General features: G+C 52.1%; 1 protein-coding gene across 3 annotated transcripts; it reads left to right on the top strand.

The window, feature by feature from the left end:
* Positions 1 to 3,246: 3,246 nt before the first annotated feature.
* Positions 3,247 to 17,349, top strand: CUNH20orf96 (chromosome unknown C20orf96 homolog). Of its 3 annotated transcripts, XM_052725238.1 has the most exons (11): positions 3,247 to 3,370; positions 3,541 to 3,589; positions 4,153 to 4,240; positions 7,274 to 7,389; positions 10,961 to 11,119; positions 13,110 to 13,209; positions 14,310 to 14,467; positions 14,547 to 14,648; positions 14,772 to 14,858; positions 15,459 to 15,577; positions 17,120 to 17,349. In XM_052725238.1, the coding sequence occupies exons 1-11, from the start codon at positions 3,360 to 3,362 to the stop codon at positions 17,178 to 17,180; spliced, it is 1,050 nt and encodes a 349-aa protein (XP_052581198.1). In that variant the 5' UTR covers positions 3,247 to 3,359; the 3' UTR covers positions 17,181 to 17,349. The 3 variants fall into 3 exon arrangements, 1 of the variants encoding a protein (XP_052581198.1); XR_008215210.1 differs by lacking the exon at positions 15,459 to 15,577 and having other exon boundaries at positions 14,737 to 14,858; positions 17,120 to 17,231; XR_008215209.1 differs by lacking the exon at positions 17,120 to 17,349 and having other exon boundaries at positions 14,737 to 14,858; positions 15,459 to 15,570.
* Positions 17,350 to 18,760: the final 1,411 nt, after the last annotated feature.

The following is an 18,760-nucleotide window of genomic DNA, read 5'->3' on the forward strand; positions in this document are numbered from 1 at the left end:
GATGGTTGTTAGCCACTATGTGGATGATGGAACTCAAACCCAAGTCCTCTCCAAGAGGCATGGAGCCATCTCTCTAGTTCCCTGCCTCAGCTTTCTTTTCTTTTTTATTAGTTAATTTTTTGTTTGTTTTTTTAGAGATAGAGTCTTATGTGGTCATGTAGCCTAGCTCTGTAGATGATGATCTTAAACTCCTTGATCCTCCTGCCTCCATCTACAGAGTGCTGGGGTTACAGATGAGTGCCACCATGCCCTGCTAGCACCTATGAGTTTTAGAGGGTGGAAAAAGTTAGAAGCTTTGCCCTACCTGCTATTCTACAGTAACATCCTTCTATTGAAGTTTTGGAGCTTTCAAAGTCATTTGCTTTCTCAGTTGTTTTTAAACGGTAATGTTCTTGTGATGGCCATTCTTGGTTGTCAACTTGACTACATCTGGAATTAACTAAAATTCAAAAATGGAGGGCACACCAGTGAGAGCTTTTTTGCTTAATTTGAAGTAGAAGGATCCCAGCCCCTATTCTGGGCCACATCTTCTGCTGGCAGCCTATATAAGGACATGGAAGAAGGAAGCTTTTGCTCTCTGCCTGCTTGCTCTCAACTTGCTAGCAAATCCATTCCTCCATTGACGTTAGAGCCTGCTTTGTTGGGATTCCAGTGTCTACTGAAGACCAGCTGAGACATCCAGCCTCATGGACTCAGCAGCTTCCGGGTTCTTGGACTTTCCGTCCATAGCCAGCCATTATTGCATTGTTGGATTAGTTGGACCATAGCCTGTCAATCATTCTAATAAGTTCCCATATTATATATTCTATAAGTTCTGCTGCTCTAGAGACCCCGAATACAGTTCTCTTAAGTATGTGTAGAGAGAACTGAAGTAGGACAAAGGAGGAAGTTGGTACTGTAGTTTAGGGTCGTGAGTGCGCATGGATGTATGTGTATGTTTTGAGTGTTACAATGATCCAGTTTTAGATGTCTTTTGAAGGTACCAAAGACAGAATTTCTTGATTTTTTGTTTCTGGTCTTTGAGACAGGGTGTCATGTAGTTCAGGCTGGTTTCAAATTCTATGTAGCCAAAGATGTCCTTGAACTATGAATTCTCCTGCCTTTTCATCCTGTGTGTTGAGATTACAGATGTGAGCCACCATTCTGGGGTTTGCTGGTGGGTTTGCTGTGGGATAAGTGAAGTGATTACTTTTATTGTTCTATTATTAAATAAAACTTGGGAGTCAGATTTTGGGGTAAAAATCTGATAGATCCACAGAGTGATGGAGAAATGATCAGCTGACCCTGCCTCTCCACGCTTCCCAGATCAAAAAGGTCCTTGAGTCTTTCTAAGCCCCTCCCTATTCCTTCCTGTGTCTCCTTATCCTAATCGGGGTCCACCAAAAACTGATTGATTCCAATCAACTAATCCCTAACTCCACCCCCTGGTTCAAGGTCAACTTTATTGGCAGTCTTGGAGTGTCAGAGTGCCATCAAAATATCCCACAACAGATAAGAGCGAAGTCAAGGATGCCTTCAAGAGAGAAGATGCAGAGTTCAGGGAAAATGTTTCTGTGGAGAGCACAGGCTATGAATGGCCTTTAGACACCCAAGCTGCGACATTAACTGGGCAGTTGGATGCATGCAGCTGGAATTCAGTGGGGAGGGCTGGGCTGGAGAGAAAGCCATGAGACTGAAGGTTGACCTTGATTGTTAGCTTGATGGGATTTAGAATTACCATGGAAACAGACTTCTGTGAGGGATTTTCTACATTAGATTAATTGAAATGGGAAGACAATCCTAACTGTAGGTGACACCATTCCATGGGCTGGGGGGTCCAGGACTGAACAAAAAGGAAAAAGCCAGCGGAGGAATTGGCATCATCTCTTCAGGTCCTGCTGTAGGACCTGCTGCCCCACAATGCCGCCGTGACCTCCCTGCAGCAGAAGGACAAGTTAGAGAGCGAGCTAATGGGGTGACAGTGGACAGAGAGAAGGTGAGGGCCTGACCAGAACCTTGGGACGCACTAATAATGGAAGACCGAAGAGGAAGAGCCAACAACGAAGACTGAAAAGGAAGCAGGCATCTGTTCCAAAGGGTAGTGCCCTGGACACTGACTTACGTAAATGCTTCAAGGCAGGAGATGATTTGCTGGGTCCAGTGCTGGAAAAACTTCGGCCCAATAAGGTGATGGCTGAGAAGTGACTGAGGGATTTAGTAAAGGGGAGGTCGGGGGTGAGGTTGATAAGGGCAGTCTTAGGGGTGAGGTAGGGTGAAAGCCTTCCTGAAGTGGGGGCAAGAAGGGGAAATCTGCAGGCAGAGCTCTTGGAAGTGATACCAAACTGGGGGCGTGGACAGCGGGGAAGCGGTCACTTTGCACAGAAGAAATGAAGATCTGTTGGCTGTGCCAGTGAGAATACTTCAAAGGAGAGCGAAGAAATATGGACGAAAACCAGGAGGGCACTGAGGCGTACAGAGAGAGCCTAGTCAGCTGGGCACTGTGGCACTTGCCTTTAATCCAATACTTGGGAGGCAGAGGCAGGAGGATCTCTGTTAGTTCCAGACCAGCCAAAGCTACACAGAAAAACCCTGTCTTGAAAAAACGAAAACCCTTCCCCCTCCAAAAACAGCCTCCCCTCCAACTCCTTCTCGTCCACCCTCCCACCCCCCTCCCAACTTCATGTCCCCCTCCTCCTCTTTCTTCCTTTACCACCCACTGTTCAGTGCGTGCTGTCTGCACACGCATGGGTTGGGGCCATCTTCTGGAGCATGGGTGGCCTACCAGGGACCATACCCCTAAAGAAAACTGACTCTCACTCCCCTAGCAACCATTAACTGTCAATAACTCCTCTGCTAGGGGCTGGGGATCATGAGCTCCTCCCCATCCACGCTGGAAAGTGGACGGGCTTGATTTCGTGCTGGTCCAATATCTCTGAGAAAATGGGAGCATACGGGATTTGGAGCGGAAGTGTAGGAACTGGTCCCGGGTGGCGATTAATCCATGGAGCAGAAGACAAGTGTGTGTGTGTGTGTGTGTGTGTGTCCGTGTCCGGAGGAGGGGTGTCAGTGACACGAACACGTCATATTTCCTAGTCTCCACGCTATTCTTGATGAACTAGGAAAGCAAAGTCAGGGATGAGGACGAGGAAACATGAAAGTTTGATGATGGTGGAGGTAAAGGGAAAGACGTTTGAAACCAGGTTGGAAAGCGCGGCCGGCTGGGGCAGTTTTGCCTGGCGAAGTTAGTCTCCCTCCGCTCTCCATAGTTGCGTTTCCTTGGAGACCAGGCGTTAGCGAAAGCGCTAACAAGAGGTGGCAAGCTTCACGGGCTTCTGGAGACAGTCTGTGCCTGGAGGATCAGGATTCTTCTCTTTTCCCCAATGGCACTAAAGTGAGCAGAGAGCATGGCGGGGTGGCCGAGGACCCATGTGTGGGTTTCATCCCACAGCCCTTGCCTCCCAGGCTCGCACTCGTTGGTGTGCTTGGTAAAGCAGGGCTGCAGGATCCCTCCTTGGGCTGGGGATGATGGAAGTTTTCCTACCCACCCCCGACTCTTTCCAGACGCACCCACTCTAGGACTCACTTCCCAGGGCACAGGTTGCAAGTACTGGTGAGTCCGGGAAGGTAGGGCGGAAGGTGTGGGTGGAGGTCTCTGACCCTGTGTTCCACCTGACCTCAACTCTCATGGTCCTGATAACTGAGCATGATAGACTCTGGGCCTGAATGTCAAGCCCAGCAGCCTCTGGACCTCACTTAATGCCACTCATCACCTGATCAGAACGTAGGGGTGAATCAAGCTGCTCACTCACTGATCTCACCGGCTGCTCCAGTTGCCAGAGGGTGGGTCTTTGGGTGTTTTCCATGATTTCTGTTTCCTCAGGTTCTTAGCACCTCGTGGTCTACATGTCTTTGTTGAGTTCTGACTACCTGCTACAACAAAAGCAATGGTTAATACTCACAGAAACACTGCAGGCCTTGCGAACACTTCTCACAACTCACAACTCAAGGACTTAGGCTGTGTTAGTAGGTTCACTTTACAGATGGGAAAATCGAGGCTTAGCGCTCAGGTCACTTGCTCTAGGATTTAGGTAACCTGAAAAGGGCAAACTGGAGTTGAACTCCCCGACCCTGGAACTGACTGTGTTATGTGTGGTGCATTATGTTCCCTAACAGTGGTCAGAGAAGAACCTGAAGTCGAATACTCTGCCTCCCCTCCAACAAGCCAAAGGCCACAGCAAAAGCAAGATGAAGACTCAGCTAGGTGGGCAGGGATGTTTGGGAGCTAGTGTGGGTGTTGGGGACAAGCTAGAGTGGCTGCTATTGGCCCTTGACACTGTTCATATTACATAGGCTAATGTGACAAATAGCCTTCAGGTATTGATATGGAAGTTCATTTCTTAGGAATGTATTTGCAGATGTATGGGGAGGAGCTGGTCTGTTCCATACAGTGATTCAGGAATCTAGCCTCCTATAGTCTCATAGATCTAATGTTTGGCATGCCCTCGAGGACCTCTGCTGGCAGAGAGGCAAGAGAGAGCAAGAACAAGGGGACCCAGACCTGAAGTGACACATACCATTTGTACTCCTTCCATGGGCTGCAGCTTCTCATCACATGACCATGTCTGGCTGTTTGGGAAGCTGGGAAATATCTGGTTGTATGTTCAGGAGGGGAACAAACAGTTTGGGAAATTAATAGACTCCATCACATCACTGTTAACCTTCCCAGGGAAATTCTGAGATCTTGGTGCAGGAAAATGTGGGTTTGCATTTTGGCAATACTATTTACTCACTTGGAAGAGTCTCTCATCTTTCTGAGCCTTAGTCATTTCAACCGCGAAAAAGGATTGTGTGGGCTAGGCATGGTGGTGCACACAGATAATCCCTCCAGCACCCAGGAGGCTGAGGCAGTAGATTATGAGTTCAAGGGTAGCCTGAACTATCAAGAGCAGCCCTTGCAGGGTGGTGGTAGCACACACCTTTAATCCCAGTACTTGGGAGGCAGAGCCAGGTGGATCTCTGTGAGTTTGAGGCCAGTCTGGGCTACAGAGAGAATTCCAGGACAGGTGCCAGAGCTAAAAAAGAGCAGCCCTTGTGTTGTGTAGCTGTTACCTCCTAATAGAAACACCCCCACCCCGTGGAGGGAGAAGTAAAGTTACAGGACTCAGGAACTTCCTTAAACAAGAGTTGCAAGGCCCTCCACTAGGATTTGTGAATAGTCACAGCTGCCCAGAGAGAGCTATGACAGAGCTGCTTGCATGCAGGGAGCTCCAGGAACGCAGTTTTCATGAATTTTCACCCATGCTTGGGTGGACTTTGGGGGCTGCAGCTGCCTGTGAGCCATTTTTTGCCATCCGTGCTCTGGGAAGCCATCCTTAACTCACACTCCTTCAAGTAACCCCAGGAAACATTGGCTTCAGTAGGGCTATGTATATCTGTATGAGGGCGTTGGATACCCTGGAACTGGAGCTACAGATAGTTGTGAGCTGCCATGTGGGTGCGGGGAATTGAACCCAGGTCCTCTGGAAGAATAGCCAGTGCTCTTGACTGATGAGCCATCTCTCCATCCCCCTTAGAAATTATTTTTATTTTATGTGTATTGGTGTTTTGCGTGCATGTATTTCTATACATCACTTGCAAAACACCAATGCACATAAAATGTTTTAAAAAAGAATTTAAAATAATTTTTGAAAAAAATCAAAGAGATGGTTTGGGTGTAGCTCAGTGGTATTAGGTCTCTGCGGCCATGCCCATCTTCCCACGAGGGCTGGTGATCTGAACTCAGGTCCTCACACTGCACAGCAAACACTTTACTCACATGCCTGTGATCCCAGCACTTGAGAGGCAGAGGCAAGAGGATTAGGAGAAAGCTATCTATGGGTATATATCTAGTCCAGGACCAGCCTGGGCTACATGGGACCCTATCTCAAAAATCTAAAAAAAAAAAAATCTGTAGTTAGCATATATGTAATAAGAGTAACTTATCATCTTAGCACTCAGTATTAATATTTTCCAGAATTAAGGATCTTGATCTGGTAAATACTTAGTATGGTTCTCCAGTGACCAGTTGCACATGGAGTAGGGATGTCGGTGGCGACTGAGGCTGGAGACAAGCAGCTGAGTGGTGGGTCCATGTTGGTACAGAATTGTCTGATAGAAAGCAGGGTTTCTTCCCCTACCCCATGCCTCCTCCCTCCTTCCCTTCCCCCTGCAGCTCAGGCTGTCATCCTCCTGCCTCCACCTCCTGAGGCTGGAACCGCCATGCCCAGTTAATGTAGTACAGAGGATTAAATTCAGGGCTTTGTGCGCTGGGCCAGCACTGCACCAACCGAGCTATATCCCCAGCAGGGATCCTAAGCATCTGCTCTCTAAGAACCTTTACTCCATCTGACTGCTGCTCACAGTGTTGCAGAGATGGCTGGTTGGAGTTCTGCATAGCTGCTGTGGTCGCTAGACATAATAGTAACTAGTAGCAAGAATCCAGCTCTGTAGATGTGGCAGGTACTGTCTCAAACGACTTAGGGCACAGTCACTTCTCATCCAACCTCTTCACGACCCTCCTACGAGGCAGGCATGGCTGTTCCCATCTTATAGGAGGACTGAGGGACCGGAAACCACATGGTCTTCCAGGTGACAGAGCTGCTAGAAAGCCTCAACTGACCTTTCTACCAGCCAGGTGGGGAGAGCCGGGATTTGGGTTTGTGGGACATGCTGTTCCCCACTTGCTGCCCCTTTCTGGGTCGGGCTGGAAGAACACAGAGGGGGCAGGTTCTTATTTTATTTTATTCGTTTTTTTGAGACAGGGTCTCTCTCTGTAGTCCCGGCTGGCCTCTAACTCACAAGAGACCCTCCTCCTGTCTTTGCCTCCCAAGTGTTAAAGGAATGCACCACCATGCCTGGCTGTGGTGGGGATGATGGTGGTGGTCTTGACTTTCCATTCTGGTTGACAGTGGGGTTGGCCTGGTTTACCTCAGTGTTTCCGTTAAGTTCACCTTCCAGAGAACAGGTTGAACCTTGAAGGGAGGCTGAAGCCTGTAACCTCTGGGGAGGGGTCCCGTCAGGGAGGGGTCCCGGCCCTGGCCATCCTCGGTCATCTCCATGTCGCTGCATTCTCCTGGGCTTGTCCCTCCCTGTAACAAGGCCCAGGGCAGGGCCAGGAGCTTCCCCCTTTGTTTGTGTCACACGCTCAGTCTGTCAATCAGCGGGCCTGGGGCCCGGATGATGGCACTCTCTGGGACCTGGGCCCAGGCCTGTGTGCCCCCTCATCCTCTCTCTACCCTTCCCCCTCTGTCCTCAGCAGTGGAGTCCCAGTCCTCTATAGATGTGGCAAGCTTAACAAAGAATGGACGAGGACCTCGAAGAAGGGAAGGAACGCACCACGGGAAGATGCAGGCCAAGGTCCGGCTGATGCGGGTAAGAGAGGCCGGGAGCAGGCGACAATGCGCGGCTCCACAGACCGAGGCAGCGCCGGCCAGTTCCCTCCACACAGCAAGCCCTTGGGCACACTTAACTAGTCTTACTTTGCAGATGGGGAAAGAAATGGCTTGTACCAGGTCACACAGCCAGAAAACAGTGTCATGGGGGCCAAAACCAGTTAAGATTGGGCTGTTGTGCTTAAACAGAAGGCATTAGACTAGTTCTCTGATTAGAAATGTAATCAGTGGCCCGTCTTAGTGCTGGCAGTACACGGAGCCCTGCCGATTTATGAGTGGTGCTTGGAAGGCTTCTTCTAAAGCCTTCACATCAGCTCATACCACGGTAGCTAACTCACCCCTGCTCCCGGACCCCTGACCAGGTCTCACTGGGTAACCCAGACTGGTCTTGAACTCACACTCGGCCTCCAGAGTGCTGGAATACAGGTGTGCTCTACCATGTCCACCCTTGTTATACATTGTTTTACGGTTTCTGTAATCACTTGGACGACCTTTTAAAGCTTTTTTTTTTTTTTTTTTTTTTTTTTTTTTTTTAAAGACTGGTCTCATGTAGCCTAGCTTGCTCGCTTGCCTTCACTCCCCATGTAGTAGAGGGTGACCTCGAACATAGTGAGTTCCAGGCCAGTAAGGGTTAAACTGTGAGAGCCGTCTCAAAAATAAAAGTAAAAATAAAGATGTGTTTTTCCCTTCAGCCCTCATTTGGACAGATGGTTTCAGTGGGTCGATCATTTGTAGGAAGGTCTGTTTCTGATGTTCTCTCTGTCCGGACTATGGGGGAGTCTGTGTGTCTTTGGTACACAGTGTGGACACGGACACTGTTGCAGTAAACTGTGCCCCTCAGCGGTTCTTCATGCTGTCTTTTATAAGCGTTTATTCCTTCAGTCAGTCAGCAGGTCCTGACCGAACACCTGCTGTGTACTATTGGAGATTCACCAGGGCCAGGAGTGATTATAAACACACATACAAAACGTGAAGTGATAAGCCAGAGGACATGGTAGCTCATGCCTGTAATCCCAGCACTTGGGAGGCTGAGGCAGAAGGACTGCCCAGGCTGCATCGTGAGTTCAAGGCCTGCCTGGACTACAGAATGAGCACCTGTCTCAAAAAACAAAGACAAAAAAACCGGCAGTAACCAGTGCAGCGATAATACAGTACGAGGAAAACAAGACTGAGGTTGGAGCTGAAGGGCCCAGGAGAAAGTGTGTGTCAGAGGCCATCTTAGATAGGTGGGTCAGCGAGTGAAGAAGCCGTGGCAGCCATCTGGGGGAGGGATGTTTACAGCCTGTTGGAGAGGGCCTGGCGAAGCGCACTGTTTAGGCATTGGAGATTCGGCTGTGTACAGGGTACAAATGCAGGCCTTGAATTTCACTTGAGAAACAGAATAATGAGTTAACCACCCCCCACCCCAAAGCAGAGACGCCTCGTAATTGATCCAGTATCTACTCACAGAGCTCCAGGCATTGTCCTCACACTGGAGATAGCACTGGGGGAACACAGACACAGCCTGCCCTCCTGTGTGACCTGCTGCTGGAAGGAGCCCAGCAAGACGATAAGGAAGGCCCTGGGGTGGGATGGATGGGAGTCCTAGAAGCCTGGGAATAGAGACACAGCCACACATTGGAATTGCAGGATTACGTGTTGAGGTCAAGGTCATGCAGGAGACAACACCATCCCACATTAGCTCTGTGGTTAGACAGATACATTTCTAGAGCAGAGGTCGTAAAACCCCATTTCTCAGAGTCACGGTGTGTGTGTGTGTGTGTGTGTGTGTGTGTGTATCAGTGTGTGTTCCCAGCTTTTCATTTCACCAGCAATTTGAGTTCTGTTCTGGGGACTTGAAAGTGGCTTTTTTTAAACACACACACACACACACACACACACACGACAAGGCATTTCTGACTTTTGGGGTCTGGGGATGTGGGAGCAAACAGTGGAATGGCTAGCCGCCATTGACAGTAGCTCTGTTGTGTGTGACTTTGGGTATGATGGAATCTGGACTTCCGTAAAGTGAGACTAATTAGTATTAGTTCATGTCTCCTAGGCTTGCTATGAGGTAATGCAAGTGCAGCACACAGCGCCAGCACACAGCGGCCACAATGCACTCGCAGTGATGCTGTTCTCTGGTCCCGAATGCAGGAGCCGAGGGCCAGGGCAGATGGGGAAATGAGGGTGACGTAAGGAACAGAGAAGAGAGTACGCAGATGGGATGGAAACGCAGTGAGGGGCACTCCAGCCAAAGAAACCCGTTTCCGCTGCTGTCTGCTCTGCACACACGGAGCTTGCCCGAATTGCCTAGTGGCTGTGTTGGAGATTTGTATCTCATTTCTAAATGGCAGTTCTCTGAAGCGGCAATTAGTTATTAGCTGTTTAGAATGACTACCAATGAGTTATTTGGGGTTAATTAACTTGTCCGAGCTCCCCCAGATGGCAAGTGGCAGATCTGGGACAGCCTGGTCCTGCGCACACTGTGGGCCGGCCTCTCCTAGCTACTTCTTTTCTTTCTTTAAAATTTATTTTGGTTTTTCAAGATAGGGTTTCTTTGTGTAGCCCTGGCTGTCCTGGATCTCACTCTGTAGCCCAGGCTGGCCTCGAACTCATGGAGAGCCACCTGCTTCTGCCTCCTGAGTGCTGGGATTAAAGGCTTGTGCCACCACCACCTGGCCTTCTTTTCTTTTTGAGACTGGGTGTTTCTGCGTTCCTCACATTGGCCTGATTAGCAAGCAGGAAGTTGTCCTGGTTCAGCCTGTGCTGGTGTGACCAGCCTGTGCCACCGTACATCCATTGGGCTCCTTGCAGCACAGATCCCACTGGGTTCTTGAGGCAGGATGGTGGGAAGACAGACTGTGAGACGCTGGAGTCTGGCTTCCCAGTCTCGGCACTGTCAGTCCCGGGCCATGTGACAGTGTCCGAGCCTCCGCCTGTGAGCTGGAGGATGAACTCATTCATGTGTCATCTGTAGAGCAAGTCACAGCACTTGGCTGCCCCAATGTCCAGCAGGCCAGTTGTTGTTATTAATATTGTTATTAACTACTAACATTATTGATCTTCTGTACCACTGGATGTAACCTTGGGCAAATCACTTACCCCTTCACACCCACTTTCCACAGGGGCATTGTATGACAAGAAAATGTGGGTGTTCTCTCCTCCACCCTGCCCTGCTTTTGTCCAAACCTAGCCTGTCATCTCTGCTGCCTTCTTGCCTGACTGGGCCACCATCATGCCCATTCTTTCTAGTTTTTATAATTCGAAGAGGTCTTTATAATAGGGTGCAGCCTTACGTACAGATGTTTGTTAATTAGATGATGATGAGCACCGACTGCATGATGAACTCTCATTTCAGAGATGTGACAATGGTGTGTGTGTGTGTCCCGCTTAGTGGGTGAAAGGGTAACAGTGTCTCCGTTTCCAGGAGATGCAGGGGATGGGGAACCACCTGGCAGCATTTACTACAGCAGGCCTTGGGGGGAGAGGGTCCTCGGCGCACCCCCGCCCCGCGCCGTGCAAGTTAGACCATGTGTATAGCGCTCCCCGCCCTTGCCCTACATCCACAGTCGATGCTTCGAAACCAGCGGACCTCACTCCAGGAGCTCTACAACCACGAGGGCTTCCTCAGCAAGCTCAACCAGGAGCTGATCCAGGCCATCCAGGACATGGAGGAGAACATGGCCGTGAACGTGCGCACAATGCTGCAGCAGCAGGGCATTCTCGGGGTGAGCCGCCTCCTCCACGCTGTTAGCTTCCTTCCCTTGCGGGCGCGCCCTCTGCTGGTCACTCCTGACCCCCATCTGAGAAAATGCAGTGCCTCCCTTCGACCCCCACTTACCAGCTTGGTGGAGTAGATCACAATAACACCCGCCTCAAAAGGGAGGTGGTGGCTGTCACACCTGGCATTTGTGCAGTAGAAAGTATGTGGTGCAGCCACTACCACCACTACCGGCCGGGCGTCCCCAGTGAGACACAAAATGCTCTTTGTACACTCATACATACCTCACCACAGCCCAACAGGGTGGGCGTTATTCTTGTCCTCATTTTACAGATAAAGAAACAGAAAGCACAAGGCTAGGGGATTGGACTTGCTCCAGGTCATCCAGATAGCGAGAGTCAGAGCCAGGATTTGAACCCAGGCAGTCTTACCCCAGGATCTGGGCCTTCCTTGCCCCCGCTATCATTGTTTTTAGGGAGTCCAGTGGATTGAGTCCACTGAGACCGTGCTGGGGAAGTAACTACAGTACTGTCTGGAGCCCACCCTGCTGTTATGAAACTCAGTGGTGGCATGTGGGGTCTGTGGGTGAAGAACAACTTGTGGGGAGCGGGAAAGGCCTTCTCCTGGTGCTGGGGTGAGAGGGCAGGAAGGTCCCAGGGACCCAGAGTCTGGGCTCGAGAAGAGTCAGAGGGTGGATGAGTGATTTCTCGATGACTGCGGTTGGCCCAGAGCTGACCTGGAGTCTGTGAGATGCAGAACAAGGTTCAGACTCGGGGGTGAATTAGTCCCGTAGGCTGCTGTAGGAAGGTGCTGGGGTGGGGTGCTTCTAAAGTAGTGGAGACTGCAAGGTCAAGGTCAAGGGGCAGCAGGGCTGGCTTCTGTTGTGGCCTTTTTCCTATTTTGCAGATGGCCATCTTCTTACCATGTCCTCATATGCCTTTTCTCTCTGTGTGGAGAGAGTGCTGTTGTCTTGTGGGGGACACACCGGTCCTCTCTGATGAGGGCCTGTCCTTGTGACCTCAGTCACTCTCATTTACTTCCCTAAGGGTCCTAGCTCCAAAAGCAGTTACACCTAAGAGGCTTGGGTGGACACTGTCCCATTTTAACAGAGACCAAAGCCACACAGTTCTTCAGCCCGAGCAAACGTCTTGCACCGCCCCACCCCCAACACCCTTGCACGTGAAGACCATTGGGCGGTGGTGTTCCTCGGGAGCTGTCCATCTTCTTTATTGAGACAGGGTCTGTCGCTGGAACCCGAGGCTTGCATATTAGGCTAGGCTGGCTGGCTAGCATACCTCAGGCATCTGCCTGTCTCTGCACCCCCAGTACTGGGATTATAAACCCACAACATCACACCTGGCTTTTCACTGTGGGTACTGGGGACTGAGGCCAACTGAGCCATCCCACTAGCCCCTTGGACCGTCCTGGGTCCCCACCTTCGGGCCCTTGGGAACAGCCACCATGAGATACCTTGTCCACACGAAGCCTTCCTTCCCTCTACTGGGGTCACCAGGCAGTTGCAGTTAGCATTGGGTATGTGCTGACCTGGAGGTGAGGAGACTTGGGGAGCCCCAAGGGGACCTCTGACTCAGACATTGGAGCACCAGGAAGACTTCCTGGGGAAAGCCATACTTGAGCTGAAGTTTTGCCGAGGTGTGAACTGGTAGAGCTTGGATGGAGGAGTGTTGCACGCAGAGGAAACAGATGCCCACAGACATGGGGTGAGAGGTACAAAGGGGACCATGAGGCGCTACAGGCGCTCTGGACAGCAGGGTGTGAGTGAGGGATCCGGGGAAAGACGAGTTTGCCCGGGGCCGGATCATGGAGGGTCTTTTCAGCCATGGCAAGGAGTCCATTGAGAAGTGGAGTGGGAGGTGACAGCTCTGTCACCTGGGCCTGGGAGTGGGGTTGTGGAAGCGCTCTGAGACCGCGGCCCACTGTGAGCTGGAGAGCCAGCAGAGGCTTGTCGTAGTCAGCTGGCCTGACCCCTTGTGCAGAATGTCATCGACATCTTGGAGTACTCAAACAAGAAGCGCGTGGAGCAGCTGAGGTCTGAGCTCCAGGAGTGGAAAGAAAAGGAAGAAAGCAAAACAAACAGTAAGGGGCGACCCCCACCTCCACCCTGGCCGTGCGCCCCCCCCACTGCGCCCCCCCCCCCCCCGCTGCGTGCCCCACCCCTCCCTCATCCGGGAGCTCCTGGTGTGTGTGCACCCCCCCCACCCCACCCCTCCCCGCTCCGTGTGCTGCCTTTCTGACTCTACCAGACCCTGCTGCCTTCTAGGGAGAGCACACTGCTGAGATCTAGAGCCAGTAGCTTACAAAGAAGGAAGAGCGCTCAGGCTGTGGCTGCACGCTCACCGTAACCTCCTAGGATGCAGGGACTTTTCTCATCCTTTACCTACCGTGGAGGAGACTGAAGCTGAGGGAGAGGAAGGACCTGCTGCAGGCCATGTGGCTAGGAGTTGGGATCCAGGCTTAGTCTGGCTAAGCTTCCTATCAAGGTCCCTCTGGGAGGCAGTGGCTGGGACCCAGGTCTGGCTTCCATTGCTCGGAATGTGTGTCGTGTCCCGTCCCCCCCTCCCCCCCCCCCCCCCCCCCCCCGCCGCCCACCGCCCCGCCCCCTCAGAGGCTAGATGCCCAGGAGATGTGTGTCAAGCAGAGACACTGGGGATCCCCTCCATGGAGGGAGGCAGGATAGACGTTACCTTCTATTCATTTCCGTTTTTTTTTGAGGCAGGGTCTCACTCTGTAGCTCAGGCTGGCTTGGAACTCGCTTTGTAGCCCAGGCTGGCCTTGGATTCTCAGCAGTCCCACCTTAGCCCCTCCCGTGCTGGGATTACAGGTGTGAGCCATCACGGCCGCTAGACTTTGTCTTCATCCCGCCAAGGATCACGTCTCAGGCACCAATGTCACCCTGTCTCTCTGGCCGTGCTTCCGTGGGGGCATGTATCTGAGGATGCTGAGATCCAGTTAGGGATAGTCTCCTCGGGGAGGGCCACTTAGCAGTCAGCAGCGCTGGGCTGGTCTAGGGATCTTTCACCTTTTCAGTTCTCTTTTCTGGGGCCTGAGACCTTAGCAGCTTCCACCACCTCCTACCTTGTGTGGGCACATCACAGCCCGGGGGATCTCCTGGGAAGACCCAGACATCTGCCCATTTCTTTAACTGCCCCTCCCTTCCCCATGCTGTCCCTCCCCAGGCTTGAAGCAGGAGGTGGATCAGCTAAATGCTGAAATCGTGAAGATCCACGAGGAGGTGAATTTTCTGAGCACCTACATGGATCACGAGTATCCTGTCAGGTCGGTCCAGATCGCCAATTATATACGCCAGGTGCAGCAGGCAAAGGACAGCCAGCAGGTAAAGGAGCCCCTGGCCCCCATACCTAGACTACATGGAAGGTAGGAGTGGTGGCCAAGCCCTTCCTGCCAACCCCCAGGATGAGCTGGACAGCCTTAGAGAGATGCGTGAAATGATCCTGGGGTATTTTTCCGACATGATTCAGAAGAAGAAGAAGAAAATCCTGAAGTCTCTGATGGTGGTGAGTAGCTAGGTGCTGTGATGGGTCCTAGCTTCCCTGTGCCTCTGCCTCTGGTGTCCCCGTCAGTCACCTGTGTGCTCTTGCCTAGGCTAATCCAGAGACAGGCTTCTCCCTTGTCCACAGAAAACCCAGAAACCCTATGAGGAGGTACTTCTGCTGAAGACCCTGGACAGCCAGCACCTGCAGAGGTGTACGATCTGGTTCAGACAGGTGAGGGCACCAGGAAGGCCATGGCCTCTGTGAGGGACCTGCAGATGGGCCTTGGCTTACACAGACCTGGTCCTCGGTAGGGGCCCGGCTCTGGTACTGGCCTTCTTCCCTGACTGTACCGTTGTGACTCATTATCTCAAAGAGGACTCATGCTTGCCCGGACCTTGACCTTGCCTCACTGGCCACCACTGCAGGCCATGACCCATCAGCCTCGTCACGTGTCACCTACTCTACACTAACCATTTCCCTTCACCCTTTGGCTCATGATCAGAGTCGGGGAACGAGACCCCACCCTCTCTGGAGTGAGTCTTCAGCATCTTGGCGCCATCCTCAACTTTCAACTCCAGGTCCCTGTCTCCACCAGCCCCTTCTTTCTCACACTGTGCATCCCACCCCTCTGTCCCCCGCCTCCATTCTTCACTGTCCTGTCACCTCACTGGAAAGGCCCGTGCCTGTTCCTAAACAGGGAGGTTGCCTCTCTGGAATCCAGCACATCTTAGTGACAATCCGTACCATCTCCCCAGACGCCCTCCTTCCGTGGTATTGTCCCTTGTCCCCAGGCTTGGACTTCACACTTCCTTCCCGCGTCTCTCCCCTCAGCTCATCGAGCAGCTGAAGGAAGAAATACCTGTATTAATTTCGGAGGTGGAGCAAATGTATGCAGGAGTCTGGGACCCCCGACAGGTCGTTTTTAAGGATGTTCTGCTTCAGAGACCTAAGTATGTAGTCTCGGCTGCCACGCTGGGCTGAGCAGGCCGGTTCCTAGGGAAGGCAATCTGGGTAGGTGGTAAGAGCCTAGGCACGGAGGGAGGAGCCTGGGTGTACCTCCGCTCTGCCACTAGCCTAGACACAGCTTTCCCTGCCCGTCTCTGGTGTAGCTGAGCCCAATGGTTAGTTCCAGGAAAGACACCACGACAAAGGTGGAGGGACATCTTTTCTGCTTGGCAGGCTTCTGTGCCCCAAGAGGAGAATGTCTTCCCTTCCAAAATTAACCTTTGGCCTGCTTTCCCCAGGGTTTGACGCTACTGTAGGGCCAGATGGTAGAGTGGAACAGGCCAGACCTCTTCGTGATGCCACCACAGGACCTTGTGTGGTGGCAGAGCCTAGCCTTTGCAAATTATATAATTTCCCCCTTTGTCTCCCTGTCTCCTCCCAGGCCTTTCCTCGTGTCCCGTTTTGAGACTGAGTCTCGCTTTGTAGCTTAGGCTGGCTGCAAATATGATTCTCCTGCTTAAGCCTTCCCAATGCTGGGGTTACCACGCGTTTAGAGAATTTTCTTCCGGGAGAGGGTGTTAAGCAACATCTACCCCCTAAGGTTCCAACAACAAACCAAAGTTTGATTCTATCAGAGTTCCTCCTGGGAAACCAATGAGTTTATTGGCTTACTCCCAGAGCCTAGGTCACGGGGTCACCGACCGGAGTATGTGTGAGCCACAATGGGTGATGGCTCCCCCTGGCTGTGTGAGTGGAGTCCTCTTAGACTTTTCTTTCTCGATCTATAAACTCTAGCCTCTCCCTGAGACCCTGAGGCCACATGTCTGGTTGGGAGGAGTGTTTCAATGCTCAGCTGAGGACTCCACGACCCTCTGGGGTGCCTTCTTCTGTGAGGGAATGCCCTCAGCCAACAGATAGAGCTGGGATGATGTTTTTGCAATCGGGCACAGCCAAATGTATGAAGATGGTGGCGCCTTGGCTCAGAGGACAGTCCTCCGTCCCACACCATGGCTCGCTGTTCTTGCTGGTTGACTTTCCCTGTCCCCCGCTTTCCATCTCCCCTCCTCCTTCCCCTTCTCTTTTTCTTTTGAGTTTCTGTTGTTTCTGAAATGCCAGGGAGCCTTTGAATGAGAGTGACCCTTGAGGAACCACAGAGCCGAGAAGGGCCCAAGACATTAGGAGACACTGAGCTCTGAGCATGGAGCTGCTGAGAGCTCCGTGAGCCTGGGAGCACTTGTCCCAGGGCAGTGAGGATGTGACATTGATGTGGGTTCCAGCTCCCTTCTGATCTTGGTCCTTTTTAGGGGTTCATTAGTCCTTGACAACTTTTCTTCCCACTTTTGACCTGCGTGTGTGTGCGCACGCGCACGCACCCTCTCCCTCTCCCGACACATGGTGCGTGTGCAGGTAGCTGCAGATTGAGTTTTGGGATGATGTCTCCCTAGTAACCACTGGGGTTATAATGAAGAAACTGGAGGTGTGTCCCCTCTGCCCCTAATCCTGGTGTCCCTGTTGACCTCTCACAGTCCTTTTCTGCTTCCTGCCAGGTGTACCCCAGACATGCCCGTGGAGCTCAACATTCCTGTACAGGAGCCACTCCCCTTCTAGATGGCATGCCTGGCACCTCTCCTCCCTGCTGTCTTCTGTCACAGGGGTTTGCAAGATGCTGTCTCCATTATGAGTCTGACCCACAGCCCCTCCTCCACCCCGCTCCCTTGCTGCTCGGACCAGGCAGGAATTCCCAGTCTTTGCTGCCAATAAAGCTGAGTTTGTGTTTGCTTGGTGCTGTTGTATGGGGCCCCTCCTAGGGATCAGGGTTAGGCTGCTGTGCTGCTGGCATCTGGGAGGAGTGTTGGAGTGCTGCCTCCTCTCGTCTCCATGGTTCCCTCCTGGTCCAGTTACAGTTGGGGCCCAGAGCAGTTGAGGCCAGTGCCAAGGCAGAAGAGAGACTCCTTGAAATTCCTTCACTTGGGAGCTTCCTGGGTCCCCAGTGTTGATGGCCATCTCTCTTCTGGCCTAGTCTTGCTCCTCCCTGAAATACATCGGAATATAGCCCAAACTCAGGCTTGGTGCAGAGCTGTTCACAGCAGTACACCACAGGCCCTTGTTTGTTGATAACCAATCCCTCCAAGGAAGCCTCCTCCGCCTCCAAGTGAACCACACAAATGTCAAAGCTGCAGGCTTCTGGGCTCGACTTGGAACTACTCCAAAGGGCTGTTCTTTTTCCTTCTCTGGATCTGCAGCAGCCCACAGCTCCCCACAACCCTGCATCCCCTGCACCACCACCACACACAGCAGAGATAGAAATTTGTTCCAGATGAAGCCTGTAGAGACAGGCTTGTCAAGTGGGGCTCATCTGCCGGATGCTCCTAGACACTCCCCTGCCTCTTAGGCAGACAGGGCTGTACTGCCTTGCTTTGCCTAGCGCTCGGGATGGGACTCAGGTGCCACACATATGAAACAAGTGTGCTATTCTGAGCTATAACCACAGCTTTTTTTTTTTTTTTTGGTGATGGGGACCAAGCTCATGCTAACCCAGTCATCTATCACCGAATTGCAACCCCAGCCCCGAATAGGTAAAGGCCCCCAAAGGGGAGTCAGGGTGGCTGCTTTGTTTTCTTTGTGTCCATGAGACTTTCGTATGGACACTGTTTTCCAGCTGCACGAGATGAGTGGGGGTCTGAAAGGAGGCACCTTTGGTGGACGCTGGGCACCTAGGCACTAGCTAAGTGCAGAAGCCACAGTTTGAATAAATAGGCAGTGGCCTAACCCACCCCTGTCTCTGTTTCTATGAGGCGGTGGGGCCGTAGGACCATTCCACACACACACTCCTCGTTGTGGCTGACTGTATCTGTTGGCCATTGTAAGCAGTGGGGCAAATCCAGATCATCTGATATTCCCTGCTGAGTAATCTGACAGCTGCTGTTGTCCCTGAGTGGCTCCTGGAGAGAAAGGCACCAGGCAGAAGATCCTATGAGGGACGAGGTCTTGCAGGAGGCGCTGAAGGTCAGGGCTTCTTAGAGGGCCCCAAGAGCTGCTGTCTCGTGCAGCGTTAGAGGGGCAGTGTTATCTTTGGTGAAGTCCAGTGGGGAGTAAGTAGGTGACGTCATCACAGGTGTGAGGCTGCAGGTCCTCAGTCTGAGTCAATAGTGTCCGGTGGGATACAGGGCAGGGATTGGTGTTCTGGA

The sequence above is a fragment of the Peromyscus californicus genome, unplaced genomic scaffold (genome assembly GCF_007827085.1).
Source record: "Peromyscus californicus insignis strain IS unplaced genomic scaffold, ASM782708v3 Scaffold_7__1_contigs__length_154581171, whole genome shotgun sequence".
Classification (NCBI taxonomy): domain Eukaryota; kingdom Metazoa; phylum Chordata; class Mammalia; order Rodentia; family Cricetidae; genus Peromyscus; species Peromyscus californicus.